General features: G+C 53.4%; 6 protein-coding genes across 6 annotated transcripts; 2 read left to right on the forward strand and 4 right to left on the reverse strand.

Moving 5' to 3' along the window:
* Window positions 1-437: 437 nt before the first annotated feature.
* BZA05DRAFT_416698 (uncharacterized protein) lies at window positions 438-923 on the reverse strand (the record flags this gene model as incomplete). The annotated part of the gene is made up of 1 exon (XM_051485413.1): window positions 438-923. One exon carries the CDS (start codon window positions 921-923, stop codon window positions 438-440), a length of 486 nt encoding a protein of 161 aa, XP_051342316.1.
* A 1,634-nt stretch (window positions 924-2,557) lies between these two features.
* On the forward strand, window positions 2,558-2,796 carry BZA05DRAFT_442756 (uncharacterized protein; the record flags this gene model as incomplete). The annotated part of the gene is made up of 2 exons (XM_051486778.1): window positions 2,558-2,647; window positions 2,707-2,796. 2 exons carry the CDS (start codon window positions 2,558-2,560, stop codon window positions 2,794-2,796), a joined length of 180 nt encoding a protein of 59 aa, XP_051342317.1.
* Window positions 2,797-3,387: 591 nt separating this feature from the next.
* On the reverse strand, window positions 3,388-3,990 carry BZA05DRAFT_465281 (uncharacterized protein; the record flags this gene model as incomplete). Its single annotated transcript, XM_051487753.1, has 1 exon — window positions 3,388-3,990. One exon carries the CDS (start codon window positions 3,988-3,990, stop codon window positions 3,388-3,390), a length of 603 nt encoding a protein of 200 aa, XP_051342318.1.
* A 1,025-nt stretch (window positions 3,991-5,015) lies between these two features.
* On the reverse strand, window positions 5,016-6,197 carry BZA05DRAFT_333598 (uncharacterized protein; the record flags this gene model as incomplete). Its single annotated transcript, XM_051480693.1, has 4 exons — window positions 5,016-5,290; window positions 5,361-5,554; window positions 5,614-5,681; window positions 5,769-6,197. The coding sequence occupies 4 exons, from the start codon at window positions 6,195-6,197 to the stop codon at window positions 5,016-5,018; spliced, it is 966 nt and encodes a 321-aa protein (XP_051342319.1).
* A 3,456-nt stretch (window positions 6,198-9,653) lies between these two features.
* On the forward strand, window positions 9,654-12,381 carry BZA05DRAFT_416701 (uncharacterized protein; the record flags this gene model as incomplete). Its single annotated transcript, XM_051485414.1, has 11 exons — window positions 9,654-9,704; window positions 9,754-9,840; window positions 10,058-10,189; window positions 10,252-10,472; window positions 11,199-11,245; window positions 11,427-11,441; window positions 11,481-11,498; window positions 11,828-11,910; window positions 12,023-12,170; window positions 12,237-12,254; window positions 12,365-12,381. The coding sequence occupies 11 exons, from the start codon at window positions 9,654-9,656 to the stop codon at window positions 12,379-12,381; spliced, it is 837 nt and encodes a 278-aa protein (XP_051342320.1).
* A 1,206-nt stretch (window positions 12,382-13,587) lies between these two features.
* Window positions 13,588-14,620, reverse strand: BZA05DRAFT_226587 (uncharacterized protein). Its single transcript, XM_051479771.1, has 2 exons — window positions 14,056-14,620; window positions 13,588-13,869 (listed from the first exon to the last, which is right to left on the reverse strand). The coding sequence occupies exons 1-2, from the start codon at window positions 14,424-14,426 to the stop codon at window positions 13,695-13,697; spliced, it is 546 nt and encodes a 181-aa protein (XP_051342321.1). The 5' UTR covers window positions 14,427-14,620; the 3' UTR covers window positions 13,588-13,694.
* Window positions 14,621-24,956: the final 10,336 nt, after the last annotated feature.

The raw sequence follows: 24,956 nt of genomic DNA on the forward strand, positions 1-24,956 counted from the left end.
CCGGAAATTTTGTAACCAGCCATCCCAAGTTCCCAAATTGAGCCACCTCACCTTGCCTTGAGGCCACTAATCTTATTCATCGATCTCGAATAGGTACAGGATGGATGCAACGGTGAGTATACGGTATTAGGTAGGAGACCTAGATGTCATCACAGTAAATCACTCACCATCGAGTAATTTGCCATGAAGGAAATAATAACAAATTGCCCAATCCACCGTCCCCATAATTCGCAGCCCCAAATTGTAATCAAATTCAGTCCATTCCGCACCCTATTTAATATCTCCCCCTAGTATCTCCCCTATTATCTCCCCCAGTATCTTCCCCAGTATCTTCCCCAGTATCTCCCCCAGTATCTCCCCTTGTCTCCCCCTTGTCTCCCCCTTGTCTCCCCCAAGTTCAAGTTCCAAGCACCTCCCCACCTCCCCCCACTCAACCCTCACACCTCAACCCCCACCCTCTCAACCAACCACCCCATCAACACCTGCCACGCGCGCTCCTTCAGCTCCTCCTCCGGATCGGCACCGTCCCACTCCCCTTCTCCCTCCACCTCCTCCTGGATTAATTCGAAGTCTTCATCCGGAGGGGCGGAGGCGTGGATCCATTCGTTGTCGTTGTTATTATTGTCGTTGGCGTTTTTACTGTCTGTTTTGGGAAGTGCAGGGAGAAGTGCGGAAGAACGGCGGCGGTGATGGGTATTCGGATGTAAGTTTCTAGAAGGTGTTCCGGAGCTGGCGGTGGCGGTGGTGTCGCTGGTGTTTCTGGTGGAGGCGGAGGTGGAAGAGGGGGTGGTGACATTGACCCATTCGGTGAGGTATACCCAGTCGGATGTGCGCCTTTCCCGCCTTTCCTGTTTTTCTCGCGTGTCTTGGCTGTCCTGGGTGTCCTGGGTCTTGTGTCGTTTGGCGTCTGGGAATTCTGACATTGTTGCGTCTGGGTAATCTGGCATTGTTGATTGGATGAACTTGTTGAACTTGGAGGACTTTGTTGGACGTTGCCGTGAATGATGTAGATAAAGTTATAACTTTTTTGATGTGGTGTGTGATTTATTTGGGTAAAGTGCGCAGAAGGTGCAAGCTGAAAGGTAGGTGGAAGTAAGAGGAAGGCGGAAGCTGGGTGAAAGCTTGGTTAAGTTTTATCTTGGACGAGAGGGCGAGGGCGAGGATGAAGGAAGAACATTGAAGGACGGATTGCCGTGAAGGAATTGTATGCTGCCATGCTATCAACGATCGAATCCAGCATTCCTAAACCAAAAAAAATCTATATTCCATTCAGCGCAGATAACCCCATATAATACAGTATTCCCACCAGTCTGCGCTTTCAGGATCCCAGCAGCGTATATATGTACATCCGCCAACACCCACCCCCACCCTCCATCTCCCACTCTCTCCCTCTCTCCCTCTCCCTCTCCCTCTCCCACAGTCCGCACAGAAAGCAAGCAAACTGCAGAGTAGTAGGGTCCTACCATACATAACCTATCACTCGTGCTGGCAATCTTTCTTGTTGGAAATGGTGATGAATATGATAGTAGAGATGTATCGTATTGTGCCTATAGAAGGTGGAGAGAAAGGTAGAGAGTCTCGACTGTGTAGGAAATAGGGGGTAAAGGCCCGTGCCTTCTACCTCAACTAAGCAGACGACTGAGATATTACAACACTTGTTTGCGTGAGCCCATTAGATTATGCATTGATATGCAATACAGCCATGGTCTACTAAGATCGAATGCTAGAATGATTAAACAAAGAAAACTTAGATCGTGCGTTTAATGTCTACATCTAAATCCAAACTCTAAAGCTTGGGTATATCACTGCTGAAGTTTGAGCATGGTATGCATACACGGCACGCCCCCGCCGCTGGACCGTTCATGGAAACGTATCTCTCTCCCGCAGGCAACCTACAGGCGGAGGGTTACAGACATGTGTATGCAAGTATGTGTGGTTGGCCGAGTAATATCCCCATGGCCAGAGTGGGCGGTTTCGGTGGGCGGTGGACGGTCTGGACCACCACCACCTGCTGAAATCCACCACGGGACTCTTCCTCTTCCTTCTTTCTTCGCAGAGGACAAAGATAGTTACCTAGTGTATGTACATACTTCAACCGTTTGGTGGGAACATGCACCAGTACACATCTCAATCCTCTGTGGTAGGATACAGTACAGCGCGGACAACCGGTAGTAAGGAAAGACGCTCTAGTACGGAGCATGTATCGATGTGATCTAGACGTTTTTGGCTTTGGCTTTGGCTTTCAAATGCACCCGTAATAGATGCAGAGTTTGAGCAAACCCACCGAAAATAACCGTCACAAGGTTTAAGTTCCAGTGGCTCTATATCTCATAGAATCCTGTCCAAACGACTCGACGGGGAGCTTAACCATGTACATACCAGGTATAAGGTCCTTGGTTCGTCCGCTGTCCCTTCCTTTTCCTCCATCTCTCGTACCATCCTCACCATCGCCAGCCACTCGACTCAAGCCTATCCGCACCAATCTTTCGCTCACAGCATTTCCCTCATAACACCGTGTCCACTCGTCACATTCCTCCCACACACTCACTATCTCACAATGGGTATTCCGTATTACGTTGTCCCCACCAATTCTCCCGTGCAGCAGCAGCAGGCCGCCGTTGAGCCCGAGCGCGTCAAGCCGCAGAACGTGAGTCTCACTCCTCCCCCGATGTTTGTTCGAGATGGGATACCAAGTGGAGGATACAGGAAATCCCCGGCGACATGAAGATCGTCGATATCTTCGGATTGAAACTGGGGATACGATACAATATGGCACAATGTAACTACGCTGGGTAATTGATGAAATGTATTTTCGCGCTCGATGACGGAGATGTAGTTGGCCTACACTCTGGAATTGCGCTGACCAGCCATCCCGACTTGAGTCTTGAACAATTACATCTCGCCGTAAGCCAGCTGCATGTATTCATCGATCTCGAATACAAGATGAATGCAACTGTCAACGGTAAGTATACTTGAGTAGTGTACATCTGGATATCATCATAATGTATCACTCACTGAGAAGAGTGATCAGTCACGAAGAAAATAACAAATTGCATGCGCTCAGGTTTGAACACCACAATCCACTCCAATCCACTCCGATTCAACAATACACCATCCTCACAGCCCCAACTAGTAATCAAATTCAGTCCATTCAGCACCCTATCTATCTAGTATCTCCCCCAGTATCTCCCCTGTCTCCCCCCAGTATCTCCCCCTAGTATCGCCCCTAGTATCTCCCCAAACTCTTCCCCAGTATCTCCAAGTCCCAAGTTCCAAGCTCCTCCCCCACCCGCCCCACTCACAACCACTCCCGAATCTCAACCCTCAACCCCCACCCGCAGTCGCTCTCACCCCTCACCCCCCAACCCTCACCCCCCCCATCACACCTCAACCCCCACCCACCCTCTCAACCAACCAGCCCATAAGCACCTGCCACGCACGCTCCTTCAGCTCCTCGTCGGGATCGGCGCCATCCCACTCCCCGTCCCCCTCTCCTCCGTCAGCGGCCTCCTTCGGAACAAATTCGAAGTCTTCGTCCGGAGGGTCGGGAGAGGCGGAGGCGTGGATCCACTCTTCGGTATCGTTGCCGTTGTTGTCGTGGGCACCGCTGGGAAGTGCACGGGGAAGTGCAGGGGGGAGTGTGGAAGAACGGCGGTGGTGGTGGGTATTGGGATGTAAGTTTCGGGAGGTCGTTCCGGAGTTGGAGGCAGCGGTGGTGGATGTGGTGGTGGTGGTGGTGGTGGTGGTGGTGGTGGTGGTGGTGGTGGTGGCGGTGGAGGAGTGGGAGGTGATGGAGTGGGAGGTGACATTGACCCATTCGGTGAGGTAGACCCAGTCTGATGTGCTCCTTTCTCGCCGTTCCCGGGTTCCTCTGGCTTCTTGGGTTTCTTGGGTGTCGCGGGTATCTCGGGTGTCGCGGGTGTCTTGGGTGTCCCGCATTTCTTGGGTGTCTCGCGTCTTGTGTCGTTTGGCGTCTGGGTAATCTGACATTGTTGCGTCTGGGTAATTTGACATTATTGCTTGCTTGGAGGACTTGCTTGGACGTTCCTGGAGGGTTCTGTAGATAAAGTGATAAAGTGATAAAGTTTATGATGTGGATGATGTAGTGTATGGTTTTTTTGAGCATTGTGCGTGAAAGGCGGAAGGTGAAATGTGGAAGAAGGAAAATGGGTGGAAGGTGGAAGCTGGGTGGAAGCTGGGTTGGGTTTTATCTTGGACGAGGGCGGGGACGAGGGGGAAGGAACATTGAAGGATGGATTGCCGGGATGGAATTGTAAGTTGTATGGCTTCGGGATTGGGTTCTACATCGAGTCTGTGTCAGGCCTTTGTAGGCGAGATGGTGAGTATTGCAGGCTTGCGAGTGAGTGAGTGTTGTGGGGGTGAGATTGAATTGGTTCCATGATCCCGCATGCGCTTCACCAGCTATCACCCTCACCGACAACTGAACTCGCCCATTCACCCACTCAGCCTAGGCGTACATTGAGCCTCTGGACGACGCAAAAACGGGTGGAGATGCACTATAGAGTATCATGCAGCCATGCCGTTAATGATCAAATTTAGCATTCCCGAACAAAAAAAAGTCTATATTCCATCCAGCGCAGAAAACCCCATATATACAGTATCCCCAGCAATCTGCGCTTTCAGGATCCCTACATTGTATGTACACCCCTAACTTCCCTCTCCCCCTCTCCCACTCCCCCATCCGCACAGCAAGCAAGAAGCCTAGACCTTCTCCCCCTCTCCCGCCCATTCCCCCACCGCCCCCTCTCCCGCCCATTTCCTCGGCGGCACCCTTGGCGGCCCACCCGGCAACGGCACGAGCGTGAGCACCTCTCCGCCCCTCCACGCGCACGCCGCCGCCGCTGGCTGCGGCACCGCGATCCCGATCCCAGCGGCCTTCCACGTCGTCGGCAAGCGCGGACTACCTGGCGACGCCGGCTCCTCTCCCGCGCTCCAAGTCCCGCCCGCGGCGGCGAGGTCGGTGCGCCATTCTTCCACTTCAGCCTGCGCATCTATCAGTCACTGGTGCAGCCTGCGGGGGTGGGTGGGGGAAGGGGTGGGGGGAGGGGGGAGGGGGGATGGGGGGGAGCAACCTGGCTTTCCAGCCGCTCGTTCCGTGTGAGGCTGCCGAAGCTGTCCTGTCCCGTGACGGGCATGCGGATGCGGCGTCCTGCCTCGGAGGGGTGGGGTACCTGCTGGTGGTCGATATACGAGCGCCGGCGGTTGCGGACCGTGTGCATGAAGCTGTTGAATACTGGCGCGTTGGCGACGAAGCACGCTGTCATCACCTCTGTTCTCGCGATCAGTGTTGGTGAAGGGCAAATGAGGGCCGGGGGGAGGGAGGGGAAGGGGGGAGGTACCGATCGACGCCCAGAGGGTGCGGGACTTCTGCGCTACGCCGTTGCCGACGATTATGGGCATCCGGATCACCGTGATGCTGATCACGAAGAAGCTTACGCAGAAAAGCAGTGCGAGCTGCACTTTGCGGAAGACGGGCAGCCGCACCCGGAAGATCAGTGGCAGCGGGATGACCATCAGGCAGATGTCTGTTGTGCTACGGAAAGATCAGTCGGTGGACTACGGAAGCCTGAAGGGTGGGAGAAGGCTCCGTACATGTTGAGCGCTCCCATGGTCATCAGCTGAGCCTGCGCCTTCACGCAGCTGCCGGGGTCGGGCCACGCCTGCCAGTAGAGCTTGAACGGACGACACTCGAGCAGGCTGCTAAGCACGACGCCGACAAACGACGCAGCGACGAGCACATACGCCACCTTTATCGCCCTGCCATACGGATGTGTCTTTCCCGTGACCTTCTCGAGCCAGATGAGTATGCAGACCTTCATGCACCAGAGGAAACCCGCGTAGCAGATCCTGCCAGGCAGTATCATCCTCGAGCCGAACCTGCGACGCTCGATCTCGTCGGGCGCCATGCGGTCGAGCGGGTGCAGCTCGCGGTCGAAGTGCACGGTGAAGTTGACGAGCGTCGAGTGTGTGCACGCGAGCCGCGTCAGCAGCGGAACCATCGCGAACGCCATCCAGAGGTCTTCGGTGAAGAATGGTTCGTTGCGCCGGTACCGCCACGATAGCCGCGTTGCGATCACGAGCAAAGCGACGAAGGTGAACGCCCACAGCGTGGCGAGCGTCGTTGCGTCGTAGGACTCGGGCGATGCACTGCGTTTGTGCGGCGTGGAGGTGTCCATGGATCGATGGTTCCTGGAGAGGTTTATGGACGGGTCGACGGGTCGGGCAGGCTTTCATTCGTTCATTCGAGGCTTTCTTTCGGTCGCGGAGGGGTGGGGTGGGGTGGGATTGAATCGGAGGAGGGTGAGGGTTGGCCGTGGGAAGAACATAGGGAAACGAGGAGTGAGACAGAATGCTCGCCTTGAATCCTCAATGGGGTCTGGTCTTGTGCTGGGTGGGTGGTGCAGCACAAGCAGCCGAAAGCAGGTGCACGGCAACATTCCATTCTTAAGCTGCTGGGGAAATTTCGAGAAATTCCGATCCGAGGGACAGCACAGAGGGATGCAGGGGCGAAGACTCAAGAGCAGAAGATACCGATACATATCGCCGCTTGCATCGTTGCCCGCTGACGCCGGATTTGCACTTGGACCCCGCGCATGCAGACGCCTGATCAATCGTTTGTATTTGTGTGTGTGGGGGACTTCTGTCCGGTGCCATGGATGGGACATCCCAGTCCTCCGCCCGGAAAACCCCCTTCTCGGAAAAGAAAAAGACGCCTCTTCTTCACTTGCCGCATCGTCTGATAGGCTTACTTCAGGTGCGCCTTCTGTTTGCGGGGGTAGGGTGGATATTCACCGGGTTCTGGAACGAAAGCCGTTTGTACGATGGTCCGAAATCACAGCGGTCACTCGATCGGCAGGGTCTTTGGCACGTGTTACTCTGCAGTGTTACCGTGTTACAGTGTTACTAAGCGGAAGGACTGGCGACCTGGACAGTGGCGCACCCAGTACCGGCATGTCCCGTCATTTGGTCTCCAATCATGGCCCGTGACAGTGTGCACACATGTTCAGATGTTCATTCGCCATGCTGGTGTCCGTCAGAAACGTCAGCACTAGTTGACCAAGTACCTATTGGAGCAGACTACCGTAACTACGGGCGGCCACGAACGTCAACGGAAGCGACGCGGAGGCTGGAGGTTACTCTAGTTATGGGTAGCAGCGTGTCACGGGAAATTCTCGGCACGGGAACGTCTCACGTAGCGTAGCTGCGTAGCGGAGGTAACGGGGTGCAGTCCAGTCTGGTAGGTACACACTGTAACCGTGCCATGCATACAGTCTGCGGACACTCAACCTCCGACGACGCAACGAATGCGCGGCACCTTCATCACTCCCCCTGACACCTGCGATTCTGGTGCCAACGTGTCCGCCGGCATGGAGCACAACACAAACGAGGAGATCGCCGGGCGTCGCACAGCACTGGTGGTGTGGTGGGGAAGGGGGGGATGGAACCCAAGTACCGGTACTCGGTATGTGTGAGGTAGAGTATGTACGACATCTGGATGTCTGTCTGTCTGTCTGGCCAGGTCAGGTACCCGCGCAGTTTTGCGTTGCATGCATGCATATAGGGAGGTGGTATATTCCGGGTACATGTGCGAAGGAGCGGGGGAACCAACCGAGTGCGGTGACCCGTGAGACCGTGGGGTCGGGCGATCCCATACCCATCGGTCCCGCTCCGGCCTCTGGCCAATCAGCGGCCGGAGATTCGAGCGTGTGAGGGGGTGAGCGAGCGAGCGAGTGCGATGTTGTGCAAACGGCTGTGGATGGGATGTGAGGGGGTGTGATGTTGCTCAAGCCACATTGGCCGGCGCCGGCCAACCCGGGAGAAACAACTTGCTGATATGAAACAGCTCCGAGTCAGCGGCGTGGAACAACGGTAAACACCGTTCGTTCTATGTGGCGTATGTACAACGGTACAAGTGGGAGGCCTTGAGTCGTGGCCACGCCCTTTAGTTTTACGGGCGACTAGTCGGGCTGCGGCGAAATGAGTGAGATTTTATGTGATTTGGAGTGGAGAGCAAAGCCTTCGCACTTGAGGCGGAATGGAGGTGGTCACGACATACCTTTGCACCTTGTACACACGGTACTTGCTGACAGCGCCGGTAACTAGCCTCGAGCCTAGCCGGATGGAATACGGGATGGAATACGGTACGCAGGGAAGACAGCTGCGCTACATACTAGCACCATTCTCACCCGAGACACCGAGAGCCAAGAGACGTTGTATGTTGAGCATACGGGACCGGGGAGTCGGGGACCGAACGCTTCCCGTCACCATCACAGATTCACCACGGTCCACCACCTGGGTACTTGGTTGACTGCCAATTCCAAATTTCCCATCACATCCGGATGCAACCACAGGTAGTAGGCCAGCGTCTCTCAGACTCCCACCTATCGTCGCGCGGTCCGGACAAAGTGCACATTCCTCGCTATCCTCAAGGCTCCAGCCACCACAGCCAGCCACCACAGCCACCCCTTTCGCGCACAAAGCAACCGAGGAAAGAAGCGTTATCCCCCACCCATGCGTCCCTTCATCGCAACTTGCAAGAGCCTAGAGGCATTCGATACGGCGATCACTGAGGAATGTGACATGATCTACATACCCATTTCATTTCTGCCGGGTAGAGGTGAGGTAAGGTGCGCAGGAGAAAGGCCGGAGGGGAAATGTGGCCGGATCCGTAGCGGGGGATTAGCTTCATAGAATCTCTCTCGCTCGCTGTCCTTCGTATGCATATTCGTATGGTACTCCGTGGCGAACACTGTCTGCTTACTGTTTGAAAACTCGCATATGTATCGTATCCATGATCCATCTCGTGGAGCTGGAGGAGGAGGAGGAGGAAAGGGCATGCAGTTGGCGCACATATCAGGTGTGGAACAACGCTGGTTGCGTGGAATTCACTTCATGGAATATATCTCGCTGTCCTTCGTATGATGCTCCGCGTCGACCACTGTCTGGGTATCTACTTTGAAAACCGCGCATGTCATATCCATATCCATCTTGTAGAGCTGTCGGGGAAATCCGCATCACCTGCCACAAGTGTACCTATCCTCACTCTGTACATACATCTATCCCGAGTGACGGATATCAAATGGTAGAGCGTAACTGTTCGTATTGTGGGTTTCCGTCAACATCAGACGCATTGTGGCGGCAGTGGTCCGGTCCGTCGGAGGTTCTCTCAGCGGGCTGGCTGTTTGTTTTGGTTTGTTTTGTTTTGTTTTGATTGCTTCGGCATTGCTGCATGCGTCCAGAACTGGTCATGGTAAAACGTGAATGGGCATCGCGTTACATCGTAGCCCTCGCTGTGCGTGACTGTCTTCGGGTCAGACCCCACACGCACAACACACACCACCCTTCCTCTCTCACCCTTTTGCCTTTCTATCTTTCCTTCTCTCCTTTTGTTCATCCCACCCTACACCTTCCTCCTTACTTCCATTCTCTCATTCCCTCCCAGCCCTCCGGGGCATATATCACCCACACTACCCATGCCCTTGTGGCAGTACCCGCGCCCAATAAGTACAATGCCAAACCTCAACTTAGACCCAAAAGAACCACTCAAACGATTGACGCATCTCCTCACCACCATCATCCCACTCTCTCTTCCCCACCATCCTCCCCCTCAAGTCTGCCGAACAACAACGACAATGCCAAACCTCAAATTAGATGAGTCGGACAGCTCTTCAGAGGTGTCTTCCGTGGGTGGCCTGCTGTAAGCTCCCTGTCCCTTTAACATTGTGAACCCAGCTGCGCCAGAAGACCATGCTGACCTACCCAGAATGGACCCCGCCACGACTTCGAGAACCTCTTCAGGATGGGCCTCGGCCCCCTGGGGTATGTCTGCTGCTTCCTCCCTCGCGCAACATTGGTTGATGATCATGCTGATGGAATTCACAGGAGGCGGCTCGCAGGGCAGAGAAGGGCTACGCTCAGCTCAATGATCTCCCAGCAGCTTCGGCGCAGAGCATGAAACTATCATTATGATCGGCAACCAACTGGATCACGGGCTTTGGTCGCACCATCGTCCGTGTCATGTACGGACTCGGTCTAGTTGTGGCGGTTCATCCGGAAAATCCAGCGATCCGTTTCACCTTTCATCTCTTCCCATTCCACCAACAAACGACTCAATATTCGCTACACCAACTCCGACTTCGTACACGAGCCCTCCGCAAGCGAAGAAGATGTACGGCAGCAAGCTACGCTGGCACAAACATCATCTACGGATGATGAACCCTGTGGGGGAAGGAGGAGGATGAAAAGGAGAAGATGACCGACGAGAAGAAAGAAAACGCAGAGGAGGAGGAGGAGAACGAGGAAGAGGAGGAGGAGAACGAGGAGAACGAGGAAGAGGAGGAGGAGGAGGAGAACAAGGAGAACGAGGAAGAGGAGGAGGAGGATGAAAAGAAGAAGATGACGGAAGAGAAGAAAGAAAATGCAGAGGAAAATGAGAAGGAGAAATCAATTTTGTTCTGTTTTTTTTTGTTGTGTTCATTCATTGATTGCATGCGAGCTATATGTAGATCATTGGAGGATGAAAAAGAGAAGATAACCGAAGAGGACAAAGAAAACGCAGGGACAGCAAGTTGGGGGGCTGAAGATGAAGGATTTGAGGGAAGAGATTGCAGAACATATGCGGAGTGATTACAACTTGTACTTGGATAGCCATCGGCAGTATAAAATAAAAAAAAGCACTACTTTTCTACTCAGACTCGACCTCCTCCGATTCCACCGCATTTCTAGTTTGATGATTTTTCCGACTTAGAAAGCATGTGGCTTTGACGCCGCATCATGCGTGCAGATTGTTGTGATCGATCGGCAGTACTCAGCTCCCTCCTACTACATACCAATACCGATGGGATCTTTGTTGTTTGTGTGTACTGTAATTGCTCCTGCGGTGGTGAGATGGAACTTGGAAGGTTAGGTCCGGAGTACTAGTTGGGACGGTTGGACGGTTGGACGGTTGGACGGTTGGACGGTTCTTGTGGGCGTGAATTGTGATTGTCTCTTCTTCCACCTTCTTCTGATGTACGTATATGGAATAGAAAAGAATAGAACAGAGTAGAGCACCCGGAGGCTGGCCTAAGCTCGCCGCTCGACACGGCTCGACAGAACCCACTGCAGTTTCAGTTTGATAATCAGCTCAACATTAAACCTATTGCTCCTTTTGTTTGTTTGTTCTTACCACTGCACAGGTCCATTCATAGCAGCTCGCAGCTGGCCAATCGGCAAGCAGAGCGAGGTATGTACCTTCAATGATCAATCCCGTCCCTCGCCCACGCCCCATCACATCCCCTCCGAGTCTCCGACATCGTCGTCGTACCTCGTCCCAGCTGCTCGCCCGTAGGCTGTAGGCTGTGAGGTGAGGCACTGCCGCACTGAGGCGGGCGGGTGACGCTCCGGTACCCGTATGTACTATGTAGTAAGTACTTACCTATGTAGGTAGGGCGGAAATTGGCATTCTCGACTTGAAGTAGTAAAGGTCGGTGGAGGAGGTTCGTGGGTGGGGAGGGGAAGTCTTGAGACTTGAGTTTCGGCGAAACGATTCACCGACTCTAGCAGAGGCCGCCACGTATCATACTCCTTGACGGTAACTTGGTAAGCCCAAAGTCTGCAAGTTTGGATCTGTCGCCAGCCTCCTTCAGATACCCAAGTACCAACCGTATATATATTACTGGTCCCGCCCGCACGATATTCGTGATTCATGGCTAATCACTCACCACCCAGTGCTCCAGCCTCCAGCCTCCAGCCTCCGGTCCTGGATCTTCTGTGAAGGGGAAGTAAAAGAAGAAGTTAGAACGTCGCATGTGATACTATTACACAGATATATACAAAGTCAAGAGTCAAGACGTGAGCGGTAAGGATATCATGCAAGTGCAACTCGTGAAGCCCCTGACAGGCTGGCCCGTAAGTTGTCGCACCCAACGTTCCAGGGAGCTCAAGCCTCAGAGGCCCTAATGACCGAAAGCACTCACTCACTCGCCAGTCGCCAGTCGCTAGCACTTTGACTGTTTGACAGCATACCGGTACTGAGCCTTACGCCCTTACTTCTATCACACCCACCACTCCACGACTGGTCCAACCTTCGACACCGAGCCTTCTCGTCTCGTTGAAATTCGTGATTCGTCCCCCATCCAATGACTCCAGTCCTCGCAATGTCGTACCCAGTATGTAGTCAAACCCGATGCGGAAGATGTCATTATTCAAATTTCATACATATCACGATTCACAAGCGGATGGGCCGGGAGATGGTGAGTGATGACATTCCGATCAGACAGCCTTGCAGTTCCTAACTCTTCAGATCATAGGATAGTAGGATAGTGGGATAGTAGGATGATGGATCTGGATCCTCGCTAAACAGTATTCGCGTCTTTCTAGAGGCTAGAGCTTGCATCCGGTTGAACTTTGGTCTCGTAGAGTCGTAGACACTAGAGTCGTAGTGAATAGAACTTCACGCTGGAAGGAAAATTCCGATGTATACTTGGCAACTACTCGAGGTTCGAGAAGAGCAGTCGTATATTCACTACCTACCTGTGGACTTGCGTACTCCGCTGTGTTCGAACTTCGGAAGTGAAGCTCTGCTACCGGCAAGGGTTGGTGAAGCTCACCAGGCTGCAGCTTTGCACAGGGTATCACTCGCCCAGCATCTCCATCTTCCCAGCTTTTCCGACTGACACGGCAGAGTTTAGCCACCACTAATATCTCCACGTTACCATGTAAGGTCTTTCTACACGGCTGGGCTCGAAATCTTGGCGAAGTTGAACGGATTTCAATAATGAGCGAGTGAGAGTTCATGCTCACGCATATACAGTAGATACAGACGTTGAGCCCCGCGGCTTGGAAGTTGGAGTCGCTCTGCAAGGCTTGAATTTGAATTATGTAGAGCCTATCGGCGTTAACTAGACTACCTGGGCCAGCGACTCGGCGTGCGGTCGGGACTCGGGAGGTCTTGGCCGTAGCCCTGGACTGGAGTGGATCCCTGGAAAATCCCGTATGATGCCGTATCCGGTGCGGGGGGAAAAACAAAGGAAGAAAAAGGAAACACTTGCAAGGACGCATTTGGCTACTAGCTAGATACCTAACTATTTATGCTGCCGCATCCCGAGGGCGGGAGTCGGGACCCGATAGCAGGGGGCGGGTGGGTAAGTATGTGAGGAACCGTGGGGATCCGATGAGGGGATTCCCGGGACCCCGCATTTGATGATTATGGTAGGTATTCTGCACCCGAAGCTTATCCACCGCCGAATGGATTGTCGATCTGCCTCGTGCCATCATCCAGCGGGGCGGATACGGTGTGAATTAAGGTACGGTAGCAATACGGCATGCCGGGCACAGCAAAAGCAAGAAGCGAGGTTCGATAAGGCCATAGAATACTAGTAGTTATAACTTATTGGCATTAACTATCGCGAACTATAACCCCGCACAAGATGTCGCTATCCAAAGCCATCCATCCACATCGCTCCTGCTAGTTACTTAGGAGAACAACCGCAAGCAAGCAAAAAAGAAAATAGAAAACCAGAACCCAGCGCTTCTCTATGTAATTGTGTACACCGTAGCCGAAAACCAAGAATCAGGAACAGAAGAAACAAAAAACAATATGTACCGCCCACCGCCAAACAATATGTACCGCCCACCGCCAAACAATATGTACCGCCGGTATTGCAATCGACATCGGCATCGGGCATCTCCATCTACCTCCTCGCGCCAGCAGCCTTGATAGCCTCCAATTCGCGCAGCAGCTCGTCGCGCGGATCGACACGGTGGACCGGCTTCGGTTTCGAGAACGAAGAGATCTCGCCGTCTAGGCGCCGCACGCCATTATGCCTCGTCTTGATCGCCAGCATTATCGCCATTCGCTTCCAGTTCCTGCAAAAACACACACGCGGAAACGCCGCTTGTCGTTAGTTACCTAGTTGGTGAACGAGATAGCTCCGGGGTTTTGCAGGGGTGGGTTGTGGGATGGGATGGATGGGATGGATGGGATGCGATGGGTTGTGGGATGGGATGTGATGTGTGCGTCCGGGGTGGGGAGGGGACGGGGGCGCAACGCACGCTTCCTCCAGCACGCGCTTCATGCACTTCGGCGCCATGACACTTCCCTTCCCAGCGTTCCCAGCGTTCCCACCCCTCTCCCTCTCACCCGTCCCCACCGTGCCGACGTTCCCCGCCAGACTCGTCTGCCACTCCTCCTCCTCCGACTCGCTGTTGCCCTCCGCCGCCGCCGCCGCCGCCGCCTCCGCCGCCGCCGCCGCGGCTCCGAGCTGCTTGCACGCGGCCGCTACGTGGTCGTTCGAACACTTCTCGTGGTACTTCCATGGCGCCGGCGGCGCGCGCGTCGTCCGCGGAACGGCGTCGCTGCTGTCCGACGATGGGACGTACTCGGATTCGGCGGAGGTGCCGGGCTGATAAGGCGCGCGAGGCATGGCTAGGAGGAGGGTGAGAGTGAGGGGATCGTGGTAGTGGGAGGGGGGTTATCTGCGACGACTTGGGGGGCGGAGGAACGCAGTCAGTTTGACGGACAGACAGACAGACGGGCGGACACACAGGCGATCGTGATCCCGGCTGGATGCTGGCAGGTCGGATACGGAAAGTGGACGGCGTGGGACTGGGTGTTACCCCGCAGATGTGCTGCTGGGAGCTGGGAGATGCGACCGTGTGTGTGGGGTAGTTAACGAGTGTGGGTATGGTAGACGATGTTTCGTTTCGTTTCCTCGGAGGCTTCTGGACGAGGGGGGGTGCTACGTAAAGAAAAGAGATGCTCGGCTCCCACCCCTTGCTCCAGTGGCGCTTAACAAGTAGAGTATCTGCCAGATGTCTAGGAGTAACGTATCTGAAAACCTTGAAGCTCAAGAAGAATGGCGAAACTTCTTTCTTTCTTCTTCTTTTCCTTTCTTTTCTGCCGCTGAAGCTATGGAATCTTCGGTGATTTGGCTCAAACTTTTATATGTGCAACGTCATCACATTGTTTCGCTCGCGTCTGGGTCTGGTCCTGGCTTTTTGGAACGAAAGCTTGCCACGGTGTGCCACCTGGGGCCCCGAGACCAGACCACAAGTCCGGGACATGGTTCATTCGGTGTGCCGAGATTTCCGAATGATGAATCCCCCCCAGGCCCCAGCTCCGAGCCGATGGATCATGGATGTGAGAATGAGATTGCTGAGTAATTTTGTTTCTGTGCGGTTCACGGCGATGCCGGGACCAGGTACCAGACTCCAGGTAGGCACGTGTCTGCGCCCCATATTCACAAACTATCATTCCTTCCTAGATGTCGCAAGTAGAATGGAAGTTTTAAATCTAGGTATTTGGCAGTGGAGATTGGGTGAGGATCGTGTAACTAGGAGGTATGTGTACCTAGAATCTAGATGTACTCCAAAGTGAACTTTGAGGTTGAGCATACTCTACTAGTACTCTAGACCTCTCGCGATGCCACTGTGGCTGGGGAGATGATATTATGGTGGCTGATGATCAGTGACCACACCTACCGACCGATATTCAGAGTACAGGCCAGCTTTCGCTCTCCGCCACCCCGCCGTCTAAAACTTAATGGCTATCGTCAGACAGCTGCCCGTCATGATCACGGCCGAGCTTCTTCTAATTCCAGCTACGAATAAAGAACCGTGGCAGCGGTACAGTATCGAGCAGAACCCGGCATAGTAGATCGACGGTCCAACAGAGTACCTAGACTGAATGGAGACTGTGAGGTTGAATGAATAATATGTACAGTAGAGTACCTATTCGCCGTCCAAGACCCGTGAAATCGAGTGATAATGTCATCGAACTCTCGAAAGTTGAAACTCAAACGCCCAAACCATATTTTGCTTGTCACCATTCAGCACCCCGCACTTAAAGAAAACAACTGCACCCAGCCGTATTCAACTGCTCTTTGAACACCAGCCAGCCATCCGCCTTCAACTGCTCCCCCAGCACCAGACGGCGGTCCGATACTTACCCCACTGCTCCCTGAGATTGATGATATATCATCCATCAACCACCGACCACCGAAGCGACAAACTCGAGCTTCGAGCTGCACCAAGTTCCGCTACCCTTCACACCGGTGCCCAAGTCCGACCTGATCCGGAAGTGCGTCGCATTCGCATTCGCATTCGCAATCACCGGTCATCGAGCCGATGCGGGCCAAGTTCTTCCGCGCCACTCTCGAATCTTGAGTTCGCAAGAAGTGGGCGCATTTTCGGCCCGGCCCTCGGAGTTTCGAATTCGTGCGGGGCACATTTGCTCCCAGGGCAACGATTGACGAAATGCTGCGCAATGGACGGAAGCAGACGGCGACTCGCGCATCCAATTCCCAAGCGAAGGTGAAGGCGCTGCTTTGGTGTTGAGGCGGCCACGGTTCTCTGGCCGGTATATCCGCGCGCGCGGTGCAATTGGTGGCTTGCAGTCGGCTCACTGCTCTTGGATTCTTGGATTCTGAGTGACGGCACTGCCATACTGCCGTCGAGACTGCTGGAGGCTCAAGCTGTGTGTCTTTCGCTGATTGTGCGCTGCCATCGACACTGATAGAGGCTGGAGCTATGTGTCTTTCGCTAACTATGCGCTACCATCGACACTATTGGAACTGTGTGTCTTTCGCTGACTATGTACTGACATAGACACTGCTGGAGGCTGGGGCTGTGTGTCTTCCGCTGACTGTGCACCGCGATCATCAATGGACGGAACAAGCTAAATGGGCCGAACCAGCGCACCTGATATCCAAATTCGTCACTCATGGAGAGTTATCAAAATGTTTCCCGTATAAACGCCTCTGCCAACTTCTGCCATGCCCTCGAGACGAACGAACGGTGGATTTTTCGGCGTGCGCGAGCTCATGCGGACATGACCGGCTGTTTCGTTGTGGCTCAGCTGAGGGATTTCAGCAGCTGGTCAGCATCTCCACCAACACAGCAGTATGAAGAATGGACAATTATGAGACGGAGAAATAGCTGCCTTCCGCGGTGGGCAAGGAGGACGATACTTATTCGACTGAAGGCTGGAAGTGCTGCTCCCAAGGTGAAGGCCACTGGTGGGATGGGTACAGTACTATATGTACTGTCTACTATACACTCGCTGGCGCAAGATCTCCAGGCTATGGGCAAGGGTTCTCGTCTCATCCTGCCGCGCCACAGATGCCTGAGACCGAGCTCATGCCAGCCCGCGGTTGCCTCATTTGTTCTCCACACTTTCCATGGCGGGCTTGGCCGCAACCCCATCCACTAACCGCTCGGACTCGGCTCTGCATGACGACTATCAATGCCACAGGGAGGTCCAACCACAGCCCCCGTCTCGAAAGACACAATTTCTTTTGAGCCTTTAGCACAACGGCAGCAGCCAGGGGTTATCGCAAAATGGGTGGCAGAGCGTACAGAAGGGTGCAGTAGAATACTGCATCTACGCTGGACAGTTACAGCAAGGCCCTGGTGCGGGAGATAGAGTAGGTACTCTACATAGAAGGATGGTGAGACGGACTCCCTCTCTCTTCCCTCCTTTCAACTTCTTCCAACTATCCAGCATCTCATCGACTCCTTTTCAACCGCCCCCAGCAAAATTGTCGAACGCCCGGGTATTCTACTCGCAAACCAACCGCCATCCCACCACCTCTCCCCCTCTCTGCATTCCCGTCTCAGCCCTTGTGTCATCCGCTCTGCGTACAGGTTGTTGTACGGAAACAGAGAAACGAGTGCATCGACGGCCGTGATCTGAAAAAGAGTGAGTCTCCCTCTCTCCTTCCCCTCAGCAAGTCATCCCTCCCAGCCATCCCTCCCCTCAGCAAGTCATCCCTCCACCTCCCTGTCACCTTCTTATCTTTATCGCCAGGAACAAGCGAGGAGCTGACCGCGTCACAGCCAAAACACAGAAAGAAACGAACGACACGCGATCGATTAACGAACCTCATTCCTCGTCCTCGCGTCCGCACGTATCCGCAAGTCACCTCCCGCGTCTCGGTCAGCTGCAGCTACCGTCCTCCTTGTCGCCGCTACTTAACCTACCTCCCCCGACCTACACCGTCGACAAGCACCAACATCAACCACGCAAACAATGGCTTCCGACCATGAATTAGATCTCGAGTACCGAGCGGGCTGCCGCGAAATCAGTTCGACCAACATCGTGAGTCTACCTGCTCTCTCCCGCTCGCTTACCGAGTACCTACCCGATCGTGGAGCTAACGGAGGCCGGGAGCCAGGACTCTTGCGCGTGCTTTCGCGAATCAGCTCAATGATATTTTCCTGCTCGACGACCAGCTCGACAAGCTCGACCAGAGTGTTAGTCGGAAGTGAGTTGCGCGAGTTCTCTTGATTTTCGTGTTGTGGCGAGCTCTCGGCCGATGGGAGCGCATAGATACCCCTTTTTTTGTTCCCCCGCGTCCTCCCCGCCGCGCGATCTCCCCCCTGTCACTGGTTTCCCGCCATCTCGTTCCACGGCAATTTCCCGCCCCCGCGCCATCCCTCTTTGCGCACGCCTAGCTAACAAGCGCAGAAAGCAAAGCGTCTCGTACCAAAACTCGGAGCTTGCGCTCCTCGAAGCGCGGATAAAGCAGGCCGAAAGCTGCTGGAGGAAAAGAAGCAGCGACTTGCTGGCCGGTCACCCACGTCCTCGGCAAGAAGCAACGTCCCCGATTACGCGCCCAACCCCGCCTCTCGGCTATCGCGAAGGCAGATGAGCAGACCGCCGAGGACGGTGCCGAGCCGAAGGAGGGCTCCGCCGCTCAGGAAAATGGGTACCAGGCTAGACCGCCACCACCACCACCGAGCGTGCCCACCAACGTCTAGGGACCGGGCACTCCCGCGGAATAGGCGGAAGGGAGGTTTAGACAGGATGGGGTGTTTCTGCTTTTCTTCGAGAGGGCGGTGGTCCGTGGATGCGGGTGCCGGTGGTTGGTGGTTGGTTGGCGGTGGTGGTTGGGGAGTTTTTGTTTATGTTCTTTTTTTTTATTTCGGCTTAGACTCATGGTTGATGATACTCTAAGCTTTCTTTCCTTCCTTCCATCTGCTCCTCCTCTTCGTTCGTTCCCTACTGCTTGTGTGGCCGAGGGGGGATAGATAGATCGCTATGTATTTTTTAATTATGGGTTTCTTCATCTTCATCTTCATCTTCGGCTGTTTGGACTTTCGCTTCTGTGCATAAGTATGGATGGTGGGCGCATGGGTGGGCGCGGAGAGGGAGGCGGAGCACGTGTGATGTGCGCGGTGGGTCCGCACGACTCACGAGTGTGGGAGTCTGGAGACATACCTGGGCGACTGATGTGGTGATGTGGTGATGTGATCGAACGGAACACGACGATTACGGCTGCACGTACACGGGGTGAGCGGACTGGGTGTGAATAACTCGTCGAAGTAAAGCCATAATTTTGCGAGGTGGGAAGGATATCATCAGTACACAGTAATATGTAGATGCAACGGATACCCGTATGTAAGCTATGCGCCCCGCACGATTCTCCAAATAGCCCTTCGATACGGTACCCCATGGCCCGAAGACCTGCACTTGGCACTTGCGCACACAGTCAGAAGACCACGTGATCGACACTAGATAGTACCCATATATCACTCGCCGTCCGAATGACGGTTTGTGGGTGAGTGTTACGCTGAGCTGCTCCGAGTACCAGTCCCCCAACCCGAACTGGACGGAAGTAAAGTGGTTGCAGCCAGCCTCACCCTCGTAGACGTGATTTCACAGCCACTGCACACGGCCACTGCACACGGCCACTGCACACGACGTAAACGATAGTTCCAAATCCCGATACGACGCGCGCACTGAAGGGGCAGCTTCACGCACCAAGTCCAAAAAACCTCATGTCACCACCGGTCCCCATCTCCGGCGAGATATCCTATTGCTGCGGGGTTTCGTCTTCGTGCTTCCTAGATATCATACCAGGTTAGCAAACTTCCCCACAGATTCACGCTAGGAAGGCGGTGTAGTAGGCAGTGTAGTAAGGGAACTCTTCAGTAATGAATCTTCGTCAGGATTCGGGACAATTACTTTTAATCCTTGAGTTCTGGGATGGGATTGGATGGGTGAGGGGGGTGAGACTGGACAGGTACTACCGTAGTAGCTGACTTACTTGAACTTAGAGGAATCCAGCTTGTTTGACTGTTTGACTGTTTGGCGTATGGGTAGGTTTTGTACTCGTCTTTCCTACACACCATCCCGCCAACCAGGGCATACGGGTTAGCTAATTTCTACGACAGATGGGGCTGGGAAAGCGGTGAAGTAGGCATGTGGATTGGACTCTTCATAGCGATGAACATTGAATCTTCGTCAGGATTCCGAAAAACCAGTTGTTAATCCTTGAGTTCTGGGATGGAAGGGATCGGAGGGGTGAGCTCGAGACGGGGCAGGTGGGTGGCTTATTTGAACAGTTGAGCTTGCGCGAATGCAGCTTGTCTGGCGGATGGGTGTATGGGTAGGTTTTATACTGTCTTTTCTACACATCATCCCGCCCATCGGGGGGCATACAGGTTAGCAAACCTCCCGTGATACAATCGGCTGCAGAGGTAATATAGTAGGAATGTAGATAGAACGCTTCATACTGATGAATTTTCGTCAGGATTCGGAGATTCGAATATTAATTCTTGAGTTCTGGGATTAGGGGAGGGATTGGGGGGTTGGATGGAGGGTGAGCTAGAGACGGGGTGGATGGCTTAGTTCAGTTAACTTACGCTACACAATGACTGAATGTCCTGTTCGTCCTGCATCTCGAACTTGTGGTTTGAACTTTGAAGATTGAGTCAGTGAAGTTAGGCTTCCGACGGTTCGGACGGAAAGGAGAAGCAATGGGTGTATAATCCGGCCGAACTCTTCGATCCGTATGCGCCTCATCATCAGCCCATTCGAGATCTATGGTAAAAATCCGCGCAGCCCACGTCAGCATAGACCACAAAATATATGCGACAGAAAAACTGGTTTCATCTCTTCAGATTCATTCCAAGGTCATCCGGTCGTGTAGACTTCAGTACCTAAACTAACCCATCCTAGGAAGAAAAAAGCGGGAATTGGAATGTGAGTATGTCAATGATAAATCAAAGACGGCTTACCCCACTCAGTTGGCTGTTTTGCCAGCCTTCAGACCAAGGTTCGGTTGGCGGTGGTGATGGTAGTGGTGGAGGCGATCTGCGTCCCGGTGCGCTGCCCTGGATCACCGCGATAGTCGGGTCGGGTCCTTCCTGGAGAGATCGCGAGAGCGTCAGTGAAATCTTCGGCGTAGGTAGTAAATCGGGGGAAATCATTTTGGCAGTCGTCTCATCAGTTGGTAAGTTTGTTACTTCATGGTCAGGTAGACCTCGGTGTAGATTGCAAATCATCCTCGAGATGTGTAGGTGACGGGATAGGGCGGAACAAAGACGGATTACCTTCGGAACGGATGCTGTGGATTCTGCGAAGGCGCCGTTGTTCGAGCAACCCGGATACTGGCCTGCAAAGTGAACTCCTCATGTCAGTGAAGTCTTCGGCATGATAAATCGGGAAACATCATTGTTGGCAGTCGTCTCATCAGTTCGATAGGTTTATTTCATGGCCCCGAAGACCTCAATGCAACTTTTCAAATCATCCTTAAGACCTTTAGGTGATGGGAGAGGGCGTAAGCTGGAAGGGAGGCGGATTACCTTTGGAACGGATGCTGTGCATTCCGCGAAGGCGCCGGTACTCGAGTGCACCGGGATGCTGGCCTGGAAACGGAATTTCTCATGTCAGCGACGTTCTTGACCATTCAAACCAGGAAAAATTATTGCGGTGGCCAGTCTCTTCAGATCGGTAGGTTTACTTCATGGTCACGTAGACCTCGGTGTAGATTGCAAATCATCCTTGAGATCTGTGGGTGATTGGAGAGGGCGGAATTTGGATGGGAGGCGGATTACCTTCCGAAAGGATGCTGTGGATTTTGCGAAGGCGCAGTTATTTGAACACACTAGGTCAGCCTAGAAAATAAATTCCTCATGTCAGCGAATTTCTTGACCATTCAAACTAGGTAGGAAAGTCATTGTTGGCAGCCGTCTCATCAGTTCGGTAGGTTTGCTTCATGGTCATGAAGACCTCAGTGCAACTTTCCAAATCATCCTTAAGATCTGTAGGTGATGGGAGAGGGTGGAACGGAGGAGGATTACCTTGAAAACGATGCTGAAGATTCTGCGAAGGCGATGTGATTCGGGCATACCGAGCCGGGTCATTCCTTGATAGATCGCACGAGCGTCAGTAAAATCTTCGGCGTATCAAGTCGGGAAAAATCATTTTGGTAGCCAGTCTCTTCAGTTCGGTAGGTTTACTTCATGGTCGCGAAGACCTCGGTGTAGATTGCAAATCATCCTTGAGTTCTGTAGGTAGGTGATGAGAGAGGGTGGAAAGTGAATTACCTTTCAAAAGAGTGTTGTAGGTCCCACGAAGACGGCGGTACTCGAGAAACCCGGTTGCTGGCCTGGAAAGCGAACTCCTCATGTCAGCGAAGTTCTTGACTATTCAAATCAGAAAAATTCATTGTTGGCAGCCGTCTCATCAGTTCGATAGGTTTGCTTCATGGTCACGAAGACCTCAGCGCATACGTTTATTCATCATTGAGTTCCGGCTCAGAGGAGGAGGAGGGAGGAAAGCGACGAACGACTTACGTTCTAAAGGAAGCCGATCGTTGCTGCGCATATTTGGTCGTAGCCTAGAGAGTGAGTTTCATATCTTTAGATTTCTCGCCATGGTGCACCAGGAGTGATCGAGGTATGTTTACCAGTCTTGCCGGAATCGCAGATTTGTCGCCAGGACCGCGTACCTAGATCGGTTGATCATCCATGAGGTAGATGGCAGAGGATGGGAATAATGTAAACATATCGAGTAATACTCATAATACAGGAACGACCTGTCCAGGCGAGCGAGAAATTATCTGGCGATGAGCAGTACCGTGTGTTAGTAAAATCCTTTCAACCGATTAAACAAAGCAAACACCAGCGTATATCGATCAACATTATCAGACTACAGTTCGAGTCGTCAGAGTCCCGGAGGACTGGCGTACTATACATTTCTCATCCTGAGTTGATTGGGGAAGGGAAGGGAATAAATCAAACAAGCAACATGAATAACTTACATAATCTCCCTCGTTTTCCATGCTTGAGTCCCCCATCCGGTATTCGTCCTAGTAAGCTGCAGACTGCGTCATTAAAGTTCGCTCGACAGGTCAAAGCAGGAAGCATCCAGGCAATGTTTGTCAGTCTCATTAGACTACAGTTTGAGTCGTCAGAGTCCCGAAGGACTTCCGTACTACAAAAGTTCTCATCCTGAGTTGATTGGGGGAGGGAAGGGAATATATCATGTAGGTAAGCAAGGACAACTTACACAATCTCCCTCGTTGGCCATGCCTGAGTTCCCTCATCCGATGTCGTCCTAGTAAGCTGCAGACTGCGTCAGTAAAGTTCGCTTGACCGATCAAAGTAGGAAGCATCCAAGCAATATTTTTCAGTCTCATCGGAGAAGAAGTGTATCGACAAAGTCTCGTAGACATCGGAAATGTAAACAGGTCATCATTGAGCTGGTTGGGGGGGGGAAGGGAATATATCATGTAAGCAAGCAAGGACGACTTACGATCAGGGGAATGTGTGTGAGATGGATGCGAGAAATTGTGGAGGAGAAGAGAAGGGAGTAGAAAAGTAGAGGATAGAGAAGAAGAGAAAGAGGAGACGAGCGAGTGGGTCTTAAAGATGGGTATCCACGTCGATCCGCGCTACCGTTTTCCTCAGTTAGTAGAGGGTATGCCCTTATCGATCTATGAGTAGAACTAGCGCGAAGGCCTTGGTGGGAGCCGCATAATTTCGCCGCCTATGATATGAGGTAACTACAGGTCAAATCACTCAGAGTCGGGGGTGCTCTGGTCTCTGTTGTCGGAAGATCCGGCAGCGCTCCACAGAAAATGACTCGTTCGCGTGGGTCCAGGCGGAATAAATCCGAGCGCGCTTCAGTCCGGGTCGATAGCTCTGCCGCCTAGATACAGAACATACATACTCGGCTATGTCTCACAGCGCAGCTTCCCGCCTGCTCCCGGCTCCTTTGGTTTCCGCAACCGTCAACGTGGGCCATAGAATCCCGCTACCGTCCCGCTCCCGCTACTCCACCGCACATCGCTCGCCTCCCACCGAAAATAACCGACAAGCTGGCGTCGGTAGTCAGCTGCATCATCAGACCTCAGTCTACGGTGCGCGACAAAATTTGGGGAGCATGCTGAATTGACTAATGACTATTCTAAGCGATGAGGTGAGGGGAGGCTGATACCCCGGTTGAAGCCTTGTTTGGTGATTTGCCCAGAAGTGAATCACCAGATCTCTCCGTCTGTGGCTTGGGGCAGTGTTGATGCTCGTGTCTAGGTTTTTTTTGGTTTAATCATTGATTTCATGCAACCTACAGACCTATCTAGATCATGGCGATATATACACACCCGCACACCGTTTCCGCAAGCTCCGCTTTCCACTCCGTCTCGCCGCCTCGACGCCCTCTGCTTCTTCGTCACAAGATGCCATGAAAGAAGTTGCGGGGAGGAACAGCGGGAGTGACCTCGGCACCCCGGCACCTCAAGCTCAGCGTCCTCCTCTTTCGCTCGCCTCATCTCCACCTGCCCACACCAGTGATCCAGTGGTGGCGACAAAGCCCAAGATGACCTGTCTGCACCGTCCGTCTGCGAACGCCGGAGAAGTCTCAGATCTCGAAGCGATCATTGCCTCCCCGTCTCCTTCCGAGCCTTACGTCCTCCGCCCACGAAATCTTCAGCTGGCTCTCCCATTCAGGGCAGCATTTGAAGAGTTGCTCCCGGGTCTGGGTCTGGGTCTGGGTCCTGTAACGGCAACATCCGCACCGCGCGGCGTGCTTCAGGGTGGATCTTCGTCCACTGGAGGTGCTGGAAGTGCTAGAGGTGAGGCTGTGCCGGTACTTCTTGCTGGTGACTTTGCTGTCGGTGCATGCCTTGACCTCTTTCCACTCAGCCACCGCGCTTCAGCCTTCAGGT

The sequence above is a fragment of the Tricharina praecox genome, assembly GCF_024521635.1.
Source record: "Tricharina praecox strain CBS 144465 chromosome Unknown BZA05scaffold_5, whole genome shotgun sequence".
NCBI classification, from domain to species: Eukaryota; Fungi; Ascomycota; class Pezizomycetes; order Pezizales; family Pyronemataceae; genus Tricharina; species Tricharina praecox.

What these genes read in the sequence shown, in the direction of transcription:
- BZA05DRAFT_226587 (XM_051479771.1), bottom strand. Translation starts at nt 14,426, where the DNA reads ATGCCTCGCGCGCCTTATCAGCCCGGCACCTCCGCCGAATCCGAGTAC. An exon ending in AAGCGCGTGCTGGAGGAAGC is followed by an intron (nt 13,870 to 14,055) that starts GTGCGTTGCGCC and finishes GTGTTTTTGCAG; the next exon opens with GAACTGGAAGCGAATGGCGA.